At 38.5% G+C, this 13779-nt stretch overlaps 1 protein-coding gene across 4 annotated transcripts in view; it reads left to right on the top strand.

The window, feature by feature from the left end:
* The window catches only part of PPP4R2 (protein phosphatase 4 regulatory subunit 2), a 155290-nt gene extending 149826 nt beyond the window's left edge, over positions 1-5464 (top strand). For all 4 annotated transcript variants that reach the window (XM_057554046.1, XM_057554047.1, XM_057554048.1 and 1 more), the window contains 5 exons: positions 714-751; positions 1674-1748; positions 2004-2147; positions 3167-3456; positions 3717-5464. In XM_057554046.1, coding sequence (XP_057410029.1) covers positions 714-751; positions 1674-1748; positions 2004-2147; positions 3167-3456; positions 3717-4021 — 852 coding nt within the window. In that variant the 3' untranslated portion in view covers positions 4022-5464. The remainder of the gene's footprint in view (positions 1-713; positions 752-1673; positions 1749-2003; positions 2148-3166; positions 3457-3716) is intronic.
* Positions 5465-13779: the final 8315 nt, after the last annotated feature.

Raw genomic sequence — 13779 nt, 5'->3', positions numbered from 1 at the left:
ACTTACTTTCAGTTCAGAGACTTTCAGTAATTCCACTTGGGCAATCTTTGGATAACGAGTCACAGTAATCATAGCTGTGTGACCATGGACCAGGTACATAACCTAAGTCTCAGTTTCCTAATCTGTATCGTGTGGATCATAATGAGGCTGTGAGGAGGATTAAATGTAAAAGCACTTACTTTGGCTCAGCAAACTTTCAATGAATATTGACTATTAATAAAGTTATTGTTACCAGGAAGATTATATTATATAAAAGGTTTGAGTCTCTTTCCTTGAGGTATATCATGCTATACATCAAGCTTTTGATTGGGTACTGCTTTAAAAGGAAGTTCGTTATAGTAGGCCTAAATACTTCAAACTCTAAATATCTTGGTGTGATTCTATCTCAAATAAGAGACCGTGGTTCTGTTCTATTACCTGTAATACATAATGTGAGGGCTCTAAAGTAACTAGAGTAGAGTCAAAAAAAAAAAAAAAATGAGGCTGGCAAAAATCAAATAGTTTAGTGGGATATTAGAGTTTGGTCTTTCGCTGTTGTTTCAGTTTTCATTGCTTGATTAGAGATTTTTATTTTTAGCCATTTCTTTTATTGGTAGAAATGTAATAAAATGGAAACTTAATACCAGGGAGATTTTGAGAAATTAAAAACAAATAATTAAACTTCATTTTGTGGTACTTTCCCTCATATTAATCACCAGTTTTTGTTATTGCAGAATGTGATGGTTGTTAGCTGTGTTTATCCTTCTTCAGAGTAAGTATAGAGATTTTTCTTTTTCTAGTATATTCTAATTATTAAATCATTTCTAATGTATTAGTCTTAAAAATAGGTTGCATTTATTTTATATGTAATTAAGCATGATAACATTTGTAAATGTTTATGAAACTACCATCCAGTCCTCAAAGTAGAATATTACCAATAACATTACCTATATGTTTTTCCAGTGAAAAGGTTTGTATTAAAGAGATTCATGATTTACTGCAGTCTTAACACTGTTGGATTTATGTACTGTCGGACCCTGGTATCCCTTCCGAGACAGGTCATTTGTAGGGCATAATTCTTAGGTTTGTAATAGCTACTTGATGACATCGCTCTTCATGATGGAAAATTATTTCCAGTTGCTAAGATTTACATAGTAAATTAAGGTAGCAGTTTAGGGCACATTCCTTGGCACCACTGGTATTTTATTATGGGTGGATGTCCTGGGATTGCAGGAGATTTAGCACTGTCCATGGCTTCCACTGAATGCCAGTAGTGTCCACCACTTCCCATGAAAAATTTCTTTAGACGTTGCTCTATGTCCCCTGGGGATGCGGAGTGAGGGAAGGGGGATTGTTGGAAGATGTTTCTTTAGATGTTGCTATATGTCCCCTGGGGATGCGGAGTGAGGGAAGGGGGATTGTTGGAAGATGTTGCCCCCTGTTGAGAAACACTGGTTTAATGGTTAAAATATCTGATTTCATAGACCAATAACGGTGAATTTGTTTTAGAACTCTTGAAGAATGTACCTGTATATTGTTAAATAACATAGTAAGATAATCCCATAGTTATTTTTCTTAGAAGTCTTTCATTTGGTTCTGTGACAGTGAGATATCTTACAAAAGATCTTTTAGACCCGTGATTCTCATCAAAATTAAAGAATTAAACTATCCATAAAAGTGTTTTTTTCTTGTAGGAAGAACAATTCCAATAGTTTAAATCGAATGAATGGTGTTATGTTTCCTGGAAATTCACCAAGTTACACTGAAAGGTGAGATTATTGATTTTTATTATTCAAAGAGTTGCAGTTTCTTAATTTTGGGTAGGAAATTCAATATACTTTTTAAGAATTGGGAATTTTATGGCGGGTTAGGATATACCAAACAGAATTAGTTAATTTGGTAACCCATGGTTCTGAAAGTCAAAATTAAAGAAAATGTTTCTGTGATATGTTCATATAAACAAACCTTGGGAGGGATGACTTTTCACAAAAATGGGAAAATGATGTTCATTTATTTTACCGTAGGTCTAATATAAATGGACCTGGAACACCCAGGCCACTTAATCGACCAAAGGTTTCTTTGTCAGTCCCCATGACAACAAATGGCTTACCTGAGAGCACAGACAGCAAAGAGTCAAACTTAAAGCAAAATGAGGACAAAAATCACAGGTTTGTATGTGATTTATATTTAAAAGAAAACATGTTTTCCAAAAGAGTTAACATTTATTGATAGTTTTTCAGCCCTCATTATTTATTATTTACAATTTACTGTTGTTTTGAGGGGTAGAAAAGGTTTTAATGCAGTTAAAAGGGGCTGCAGCTTTTTGCAGCATTAGCACATGCTGACGATGGGCAGAGAAAAGACTTAAACTGCTAATTTGGGGAGATTTTATTTATAATAGGGTGTTACAAAAGTGGTCATGATACATTTTTTTCTTCTTTTTGAAAGTTACTTGAAAAGAGAAGATTTATAAATGACTTGAAATTTTGTGAATCATTTCTCATTGTAGATCATAAAAGGAAACCTTTTTATTTATATCCCATCTCAAATTTTGTACATCACATTAAGGGAAGGAACACTGAATGAGTGAGAGGAATTAAAGAGTATTGGCCTGCCTGGACAAAAGGGTCTTATCAGAACTGATTTCTTAAATTGGTGATGATGCAGAAAGGTGTCTATGTTCTGACTTACTCAGGAATAATGAGCATCTTATCTACAGCTTACTCTCATATGGTTCAGAAAATTACTAATGACGATAAGAATAAACAGAGATGGAGACAGGGTGATGTAGCAAATGCAGTGAGTTGCTAATTAAGGGGATCTGCTTTAGGGGGATATGATCGTTCTTTTTCTGTGAGTTTAAAAATATTTCACAATAAATTATTTAAGAAAAAAAAAAAAAGAGTATGTCCCTGTGGAAGACTTGTAGTTTTATTATAGGAGGACATTTAACTTACTGGAGAATTGAACAGAAAGGTCATGTAACTTATTGACAAGTTGCTAGTGGGAAATATTTATTAAACAGTTTAGGTGTCCTCGAAATTATTCTCTTGTGTTTTTCTTTGCCCAGATGTTATAATTTAACTTTGACACTGAAATACAGTTAAACATTATTAGACCTTAAAAATGAGAATGTAGATGATGAAGAAACAGTCTTATTAATGACACTTTAAAACAATATTTACAGTGACTCTTCGACATCTGAATCAGAAGGTTCCTCAGTGAGCCCTATAAAAAATAAACATCCAGATGAAGATACTGTGGAAGCTGAGGGGCATGAGGTAAAAAGACTCAGGTTTGACAAAGAAAGTGACGTCAGAGAGATGGCCAGTCAAACATCTTCCAGTGAAATTTCGTCAGTTATGGTAGAAGAAACAGAAGCTCCATCTTCATCTCAGAATAAAGACAAAGAAAGTAGTTGTACCAGGCAGCACTGTACAGAAGAGGATGAAGAAGAGGATGAAGAGGAAGAAGAAGGTATTTAGAGACCATCTGTAAAAGGGTGGAGTAAGGAGATCCCCAAATTCTTGTACTTCATTTTTGCGTGAAAGAATTTAACATAATGGAACTCCTTATAATGCTGATGTTGGGCTTTTCTCCCACCTGTATGTGTTCTCTAGTTGCTGCTGAGTTTCAGGGATATGATTTGAACTGTAGAGTATCAGAATTCATGAAACTTAACTGTGGAGGTATTTTGAAAATCAAATTTAACTACAACAACATTTGCTTATTTTTAGAGTCTTTTATGACATCAAGAGAAATGATCCCAGAAAGAAAAAATCAAGAAAAAGAATCTGATGATGCCTTAACTGTGAATGAAGAGACTTCTGAGGAAAATAATCAAATGGAGGAATCTGATCTGACTGAAGTTGAGAGAGGTTTACATTCTGAAGGTAGTGAAAATACAGGCCCTGTAAGTAGTTCCAATTGCCATGAAACGGAAGAATTAATAGGATCCAATTCCAGTAAAACTGGAGAGATTCTCTCAGAATCATCCATGGAAGCCACAGAAGTCACAGATGAACCAATGGAACAAGACTAACTATTTAGAAATATTTAGATGCAGTATTTTACATACAGTTCTGGTTTTACACTGTATAAAACTTTTATGTAATAAAGTGGACCTTTAGTTTTACAAGAGAAGCAGGTTGTAAAATAAAGTACTTTATGGGATAAATCCTGAAAGAGTTGTACATGTAAGAACTGTGAATATCAGCTCCTCTGGGTCCTGCTTACCGCTGACTTTTTTTGGTCTGGTCAAATCAGTGGTTTGTGTATAGATTTTTTTTTTTTTTTTTAATTTAGAGTTAAAAATTTTAAACTGGAAGATAATTATAATTTTGAAAACTTTTGGAGATTATCACATTTAGTTTATACATATGCAAGAAAGCTTTTTGTCTTGTCTCTTTCTGACAGCTCTAGCAGTTTTCATATTTTGGTCATAGTTTCAACATTTTAACATGTGAATTATAGGGTTTCATGTTGGTTTCCAGATTTTATTGTTTGACTATGTACTATGGAACTTTAAGTCATATATACATATATATATATTATTCTAAGGGGGGAAATGTTATATTTTTCTTTTTCTATAAGAGATGAATACAGTGGATACTTTTTCTATTGGTAATGATTGAGTTCACCTCTTTCAGAAGACAGTTTCTTTCTCTTCTGAGTAATTCAAATAAAATCTGGCCCTTGTGAAACCCTGGAAATCTTAAGTCTGTTGAAATACCAGGTTAAACACATTCCAAGAGATCTGTTCAAACTAAAATTCTTTTGTATACTTCTGAGGTGCCTGAGAAAAAGACTTCATTATTTATGAGAAAATGTGCTTTATCTTGGAAATTGTGTTCAAACATTAGCTTACTATTTTATAGAATGAATGCTTATAAAGCTGACACGAGACCATCTCAGAAGAACCAGGCAGGTTCCTTTACCTTTTGCTTGCTTTTCTGAACAGTGTGAATACTACACATTTCTTTCTAAATTATTCTAGAGTATACAGATGTCAATGGTATGAAACACCACTGTACTGGAAGAATTAATATATTACTTTAGTAATGTACCGGAGCTAAATGACTGAAGCTTTAGGGGTACATAAAAACCACCGTAATTTGTATGACATTTTGAAGTGAATTAAATATTTTTGAACATGCTTCTTCGACAGCCAGTGTTATATTTTTCAGATCAACACAAAGCACAATGGTTATTCTAAACTCAATATTTTCAAATTCACATAATTTAAAGTCATGCAAGCTGCAATTTCCCTGTCTAAATTACTGGCTGCCAAATTTATACCTGTTTCTTCAGCTGTACCTTTTGATATTTAGAATTTTTAAATTTCTGTAAAGTAGATTTTGTAGAATGTAATGTGTTCACTGCCTTTGTGAAGCGGTATATAATTGTATAATTTCTGTGTGTAAACTGAATGCTTGGGCTTTCAATACAGTATTCATATAAAGCAATAAATATTAATGTTATGAAATATTTGAGTACATTTTTATCAAAATATATAAGAATCCCTTTTTTTAATTTCAGATACCTGAAGTACACAGATGAACTTATAAAACTGATGCAAACATTTTCTGACACTGTATCATATGCTCTGGGGTGATTTGGGCGGCCACCACAAGTTTTGCATTTTGCCTACTTCAGTTGCTATGACTAAAAATACCAAAATGAGTTGGCTCCGTTTATGTCTGTAGGATATGATACTACTGACTGACTTGACTGTCAGGTTTACAGCAGCTAGATGATATATTTGTGACTATGTCTCATAGTTGAAATAAAAACTGAGTATTGATTTACTTACTGTTATCCAAGAGGGGAAAAAAAAATCACACATTGTAAATTTTTTTAAAAAAATTTTGCAGAAATGTTAAAATGAAGCAAATTTTAAATGTGACATTCATTTGTAGTGACCTCTTCTTTATTTTCTTGAGGGATATTTTGCCAGTGAGAGCAGATTTTAAACATTTTAAGTTTAGAAATTTTGAAATTTTCTTTAGAATATTTATGAAATTATTGTCAATAAACCTATTCTTTAAGATCCTGTGACCTTTTGATATTTTTTATTTTAATTGTGCCATGGACCACTTTTAAACTGATTTACTTTTGTTAAATATAAGTTGAAGATTTAGCATCATGACTTTGAGGTCTGTGGTTTTATTTGTAAACTTGCAATTGCTATTTTGGCAAGGGCAAATATATTTCTTTATTAAATAAAGTACAATAATGGTGAATGTACCAAAATGCCATCACTCAACTCTATGAGAGATCTGCATTTTAATCTATAGTTTAATAGTTTTAATATTTATTAGATATTCTTATGTTGATCATAGATCTAACTTGTTGCTGTTTATACAGATAGTTGTAGAATGCTCATGGAATATTTTCTTTAGGATAGGTGGAATACTTAGGTAGTTAAACTGGGAAACCTTGTTCAGCTGGTTTGAGATACGATGTCCGTTGGGAAGTAAATTTCCTCGAGTATATGCATAGGTGCACTTACATAGACTTTGCTTCATGGAAATGTCAGTTCTAATAGTAACTGATTCAGATGTGTATTTTTAGAAGGCTAATTTTAGGCACATTTTCTTAACACACATCAGCAAAGTCATATTAAAAGATCTAAAGAATTAGGACCTTGGTGATTAAAATATTATTTTCTGTTTTGGCCTTGAGCAGATTGTTTACCTGTTAGACTCTAGACTCTGAACCCAACATGTAAAAAGAATTTGAAATGCTGATGAGGAGAGCGAGAATATACATGGAATACACTTTTAGCACTTTTCCCTTTTGAGACAGTGAAAACATTATCCCAGTACATTTTTAAAAATATATCTTTTCAGTTCTGAAAATGTTGGCGAACAGAAATGAGTAGTGGAAAATGTCATATTTTAAATGTTTGATTATCAGATAAATTTAATCCACTTAGGGTTTATTGTAACTACACCTTTCAAAAGTGTGGATGGAGCAATGAAATTGCCTGTCAGAGCTATAAAACCCTCTGGCTTGGAAAGGCATCCCAGAAACCCTGGGTAAGAAGGTGTGGCCTGTTAAAGCATGGAGGTTCAGAGTGTTTTGTTTTGCTGGTGTAGATAGGCATGTACTTATGCATTTTTGCATTTGTAAAGTCAGCAATTTTTCAAATAATGTAATTGTAATATACTAGTTTACTTATAAAGATACTTGGGGCAGAATCTAAAGCTGCGATGTTTGATTATGAGAAATGTAACGTGGTAAGGACAAAAATGCAATTTGTAGAACCAAAGGAAATAAAAATTTTGGATAGTGTTTCACAATGTCTTCTGAACAGGAGTTTCTTAAATACATTGGTTTTGATCAGATGAAGCTTAGTTCTCTCGAGATTTGTTCTGATCATAAAATGGATGAATGCAAAAACACCTTGTAATTTCATATGGAATTATTATAATTAGGTTTATTGGATTATTGGCCTAGCAAGAATGCTAGTATGTATTGGTTAGAATACATCTAATATTTCACATTTTAAAAATAATTAGTACACTTTCTTCAGAATTTTATTTTATTTCATCAACTTGGAGCCTAGATTACTTTGCCAAATAAATGTATTATTTTCATAATGCAATAAAATATAAACTAGAAGAATATCTTTATGTGTGGAATTACTTTATTTGCCATAATAGCTCACACTCCCTCCCTCCAATGCCCCCTTTTCTCTCACCTTAGGTAGGTTAAGATCCACAAGCATTTCCTGATCCATAGGGAGAGGAGCTGCATGACTTCATTACAGGTCTGTTGCTTAAGTGATAACAGGGTGTTTCTGCAGAGATGGTGCATCTGAGTTGAATGGACGATTGTTCTTTGCTGGGCAACTCGTACCTGGGATCTGTAAAATAGAGATTTACCATGTAAAAATTTCTCTTGGCATAATCTGGCACTAGTTGTCATGCACAGATCTACACCATTTGTATTAGAATCATTTTAGAAATGGCAGTTTCAGACAACTACATGGTTAAAAGTGTAGAGTTGCCCTCAGTGGAGAGGGTGGATTCCATTTTCCGTTGTGGGTTCTCATTTCTTCATATGTATTACTGCACAGTAGGTGATAGTAAATGGTGACATCTGTGGCTCTCAACTCAGAAGATAGGAGTATTATCAGCATGTTTCTGAATTTAAATATTGAGTTTCAGCTTCTCTTCTCATATTTGATCTCTAACTTCTCCCCACTTTATTATTTACTAAATGCTATAGCTAGTATAGAGTTTTGGGTTACTGATATGAAGACTGATTCTTCTATTGATTAGGAATAAGAAGCATGGTCTCTGACCACTTGCCCATCTAGAATGAAGAGTACGCTACTGTCGTATTTTAACAGATTTTTTTTTTTTTCCAGTGTAAAATTCAGCAGTTGAGTCTGGGGTCTTTGGATTTATTTGTACGCTTTCAGAGTTTTTCTTCCCAAAGGCAATGCATTTTTTTTTAACTAAAAATAATGACAAATACACAAAAATGCCAGTAATTTCCAGTGTCCTAGTCAGAAGACACCACTGGTTTACTGATTTTTATAATCTTGCAAGCTAGTCCTATGCTTGGCAAGTGGTAACAGTTGAAATTAAATGGGCTTTGTGGATACTGGCTCCACAAACACTTGATTCCTGTGACTACTTTCTCCCTGCTTTAGAAGGGTTCCAAGTTCATCCCTGAAGCCTTTCATTGTTGCAAAGTTTGTGGATTTGGGAGCAGTACACGCCATTGGATGTTCCTAAATCCAGGGGCAGATAGACTGAATCGCCAGAAAATGTGCATCCAAATGACAAACTTCTGTGACTGTGTGACCAGCTCCCCTGACCTATAGAAAGTCACCACACTACACACTTGCCTGATAGGGGACAGGTGTTTCTGGAAGTGGTAAGTTGTGTCATTAAACTAGCGAAGTCCTGCTTTATTTATTTATTTATTTATTTATTTTTGGCTGCGTTGGGTCTTCCTTGCTGCACGCGGGCTCTCTCTAGCTGCGGCGAGCGGGGGCCACTCGTCATTGCCGTGTGTGGGCTCCTCACTACCTTGGCTTCTCTTGCTGCAGAGCACAGGCTCTAGGTGCGCGGGCCTCAGTAGTTGTGGCACACGGGCTCAGTAGTTGTGGCTCGAGGGATCTAGAGCTCAGGCTCAGTAGTTGTGGCACACAGGCCTAGCTGCTCCGCGGCATGTGGGATCCTCCCGGACCAGGGCTCGAACCCGTGTCCCCTGCATTGGCAGGCGGATTCCCAACCACTGCGCCACCAGGGAAGCCCCGCGAAGTCCTGCTTTAATGTGCTATAACGGGGCTTGATAGTTGGTCAATAATGCTTTGCTTCAAGAAATCTTGGTGGTTGAATAGGTTTGCAAGGCCTTTAATGGTGCCTATGTTTGCTGAGACTTTGAGGAGTAAATACATGGTTAGTATTTGGCCGTCTTCATTTTGGATCGTTTTTCTTTCCATTGCTTGCAGTGCTATAGAATGGGAGGTTGAGCTTAATTGTCATCAACAGAATTCACATATGCATTTAGGAATGCACATAATCTCCCACTTTCAATCTGGGAACCTAAAATTCTTAGGTGGCAACTTGTATGAATTGCTGTGTATTTGGGGGGCTACAAGAGTAAACTCAGTCCATTCAGTCATGTTTGGAGAACAATAACTGCAAGTTTTTAGCAAAAGGCAGCTTGCGACTTGCACAGCACAGACATTAGTGCTGTTGTGGCAGTCTGGGAAGGCGTCTCAGATGAGGTGGGGTTCAGTTTGGCCTTGAGAGGTGAGCAGGACAACCAAGGAGGTAGCACGGTATAAATGGGCAGAGTACAGAGGCGTGGGTTAAGTCATAGCTTCAGAGTCCCCACCTGAGGTTCCTTGGGTAAGTTACAGTTTCCTCATTCGTAAAGTGGGGGAAATAACTATCTTCCTGGTAGGATTGTTGGGAGCATTCAAGGTAATTATGGGTATAAAGCTAGGTCTAATCCAGGACCTGGCATTTCTTTTAAGGAAGAGAGTCATGGAGGGGGAGATAGGGTTTGTCCCTGGGGAATACAACAATTTTGCTGGAATCAAAGTCGAGGTTTCAATCCTGGTCAGTACCTGGTAATAATGGCAAGCACCAACTGAGCACTGACTTTATGCTCTATGTATCCTTAGCACGTGTCATGCATAATCTCATTTAATCTTCCCATCAACCCTATGAGATGCTTAATATTATCTCATTTTACAAACGGGGTACTTGATGTAAAGAAAGGCAACTTGCCCTGGGACCCTTAGAAAGTGGACTGTGTGAACTCCAAAGCCCAATGATTTTTACCTATTACGCTTAGGTGCTGTCTTAGGAGAACTGTAGACTTAGTAGGGCAGCAGAGAGGAGGCCATTCCGGTTATCTGAAGGTTCTCAGAGACACTCAGACCTGCCCAAGGTCAGGTACATCAAAAGGCTTCGTCAGTCACAAACCCAAGCGCTTGGTTTCACACTCCATGAACTTCACAATCTAGCTTCACATCTTTTTTTTATCACCCATGTTTTTCCAGCTAGACATTTTGAGTATATCCTCTATCTTTTTAAATTTATTTTAAAAATTAGACAATGCATACCTGGCAAAAATTCAAATAGAGCAGAGCGGTATATACCAGACTGTTGTTGTCCTACTAGTGTTCCTTCCAAATCCCTCAGTTTTATCCTCCTCCTGAACCCCAAGGGAGGTGCCCGTACCAGCCGGGCTTAGTGCCTGACAGTCAAGATCCTGGGGCAGATTCCCTGGGTTTCCGTCCCAGCTCTGCCACTTGCTGGCTGTGTGACCTCTGACTGTAAGATGAGGAGGAGGTCCCAACCTCACGGGGCTGTTATGAGGACTAACCATTAGAAAAGAGTCTGGCATGTAGTAAGCGCTGCTTGTGTATGAGTTCAAAAAAACAGCATTTTAAAGAAATTGTATCTTTCCAAAGATAACCTAATTCCATTGCAAACCACCGTGGTGGTCCCTACGTCTCCCCCGACTTCCCTTTCCATAGTGAATGTACATTACACACATTGAGATACCCTCGGCCTTTTTTCTTCCCTATATATTTTTGTGATACTTCTTTGACATCAGTACCTGGAAAGCTACCCCCGTCATTTTAACGGCTGCATAGTATTTCAGTGGTAGATGTACCATAATTTATTTAACAACAGGCCTCCTTTAAGGGACCTCATGATATTTTGACTTGTGGCCATTGTTTGCTCGGTGTGAGCAGTTTGACACTGGGACATGTAAAATCAGCCCCTCCAACCCCCCCCTCTCCAGAAAAAAACAACAACTAAACAAGCCTTTGGATTTTAAGGAATCCTTAAAGAATTATTGTGTGTGAAATAGATGTCCTTGCCCCTGGGGAAGTGGTGGAGGGAAGGATGAATTATCTGTCAGGCAAACCACATACTATATTTCAAGCCATCTCAATTGTAAGATACACCCCTACTTTACGTAAAGTAAGAAAATAAGCCTCCCACGGAAGCATGAGACAGGCTGAGTGGTATTCCTGCTCAGAGCTTTCGCGGGTCACAGCAGCCTCACCGTCTCCTGGCAAATTTTGCAGTTTGTCTGCCCTGCAGTGGCTTGTGATGGTCCTGCAATGAAACAAAACACAGCTTCACTTCTTTGTGGGTGTTCTTTCTTTCTTAGACTCTGCAAAACTCTTGGTTGTTGCTTGGCAAGAAAATATGTAGTTTCAGTCGTTTTCCCAATAATGAATACTTGCTTTTCTTTTTTTTTTTTTTTTTTTTTTTTAAATGCTGCTTCTTCTTTTTTTTTTTTTTAATGAGGATCTTGAATCAGATGCGTATGTTTGATTGATTGATTGATTGATTGATTTTGGCTGTGTTGGGTCTTCGTTTCTGTGCGAGGGCTTTCTCCAGTTGTGGCAAGCGGGGGCCACTCTTCATCGCGATGCGCGGGCCTCTCTCGTTGCGGAGCACAGGCTCCAGACGCGCAGGCTCAGCAGTTGTGGCTCACGGGCCCAGCCGCTCTGCGGCATGTGGGATCTTCCCAGGCCAGGGCTCGAACCCGTGTCCCCTGCATTAGCAGGCAGATTCTCAACCACTGCGCCACCAGGGAAGCCCAATACTTGCTTTTCTAATGTCAAAGATTTACTCCTTGCTGTTCTGTTCCTGTGACTTTCAGGACATGGTAACACATACACACACACACACATATATTTTGGTTGGGGGACATGATAACTTGTGGTCTCAATGAGGGATCACAACATAAGCCTTTTAAAGACGTTTCCAGTGGCGATTAATTTCGCCACACGTGGTGCGCATCACTCGATTGGAGGGAGAAGAGTATGAAGGGGGACAACCGCTTTGCACATGCCCTCACTGTGGCCACTGCCACGACTCCCGCCGGCCCTCCGTGATTGGGATGCATCCAGATTTCTTTTTTTTTTTTTTAAACTTTGGATTTATTGATTTATTTAGTTATGGCTGTGTTAGGTCTTCGTTTCTGTGTGAGGGCTTTCTCTAGTTGCCGCAAGCGGGGGCTACTCTTCATCGCGGTGCGCGGGCCTCTCACTATCGCGGCCTCTCTTGTTGCGGAGCACAGGCTCCAGATGCGCAGGCTCAGTAGTTGTGGCTCACGGGCGCAGTTGCTCGGCGGCCTGTGGGATCTTCCCAGACCAGGGCTCGAACCCGTGTCCCCTGCGTTGGCAGGCAGACTCTCAACCACTGCGCCACCAGGGAAGCCCCACATCCAGATTTCTGAGAAGATATAACCAGCATGCTAGAATCCAGCATCTGAGAAAGAGCCATCAGTCAATCCAGGCAGTGATTTGCTCCTTTGTTCATCCAGACGTATTTATTAAGGGGCTACTTATGAACCTGCGCCTGGAGACACAGCAATTAATGAAGACAGACAAGGTAAGTAGAAATGCATGTAAGACAGTGATTACCTCTAAGGACCTAGGTGAAGCAAGGGAGGAAGATGGGGAGTGGGGGGATGGGAGGAGCAGTAGTTCTATCTTAAATCGGGTGTCAAAAAATGACATTTTGAGGGCTTCCCTGGTGGCGCAGTGGTTGAGAGTCTGCCTGCCAGTGCAGGGGACACGGGTTCGAGCCCTGGTCTGGGAAGATCCTACATGCCGCGGAGCGGCTGGGCCCGTGAGCCACAATTGCTGAGCCTGCGTGTCTGGAGCCTGTGCTCCGCAGCAGGAGAGGCCGCGATAGTGAGGGGCCCGCGCACCGTGATGAAGAGTGGCCCCCGCTTGCCACAACTAGAGAAAGCCCTCGCACAGAAACGAAGACACAACACAGCCATAAATAAATTAAAAAAAAAAAACTTGACCTTTAAAAATAAAAAAAAAAATGACATTTTGTGTTCAGTGTGTTGGTCGTGGAGGGGCTCAGCTCCCTGGAGCGCAGCCACTGCCTGTCTCTGAGAATTCAGGGGGGGTCTCTCTGATTCTTTGTTCTTTCTCATACTCATGCCCTTCCAATTAATAACCAGATTTGGCTTCTTAATAATGGGACTTAATTGTTTTCCATGTGCACCAAAGAAGATACTCAGATTCCGTTTTGAATATGTGAAAATAGACGTATTTATGACCGTGCATCACATTCTCCACCTACCCCCGCACTCTTCACCCCCACCCACATACTCATAGGAGCCTGAGACATTGTTCAAAGTTTTAAAAAATGAACAAGTGAAGTCCTTATTTATTTATTTAATTTATTTATTTTTGGCTGTGTTGGGTCTTCGTTGCCGTGCGCAGGCTTTTTCTCTAGTTGCGGCGAGCGGGGGCTACTCTTCGTTGCGGTGCGCAGGCTT

Source organism: Balaenoptera acutorostrata, chromosome 10 (assembly GCF_949987535.1).
Source record: "Balaenoptera acutorostrata chromosome 10, mBalAcu1.1, whole genome shotgun sequence".
Lineage (NCBI taxonomy): Eukaryota > Metazoa > Chordata > Mammalia > Artiodactyla > Balaenopteridae > Balaenoptera > Balaenoptera acutorostrata.
This window is presented reverse-complemented; position numbering and strand designations above follow the sequence as displayed.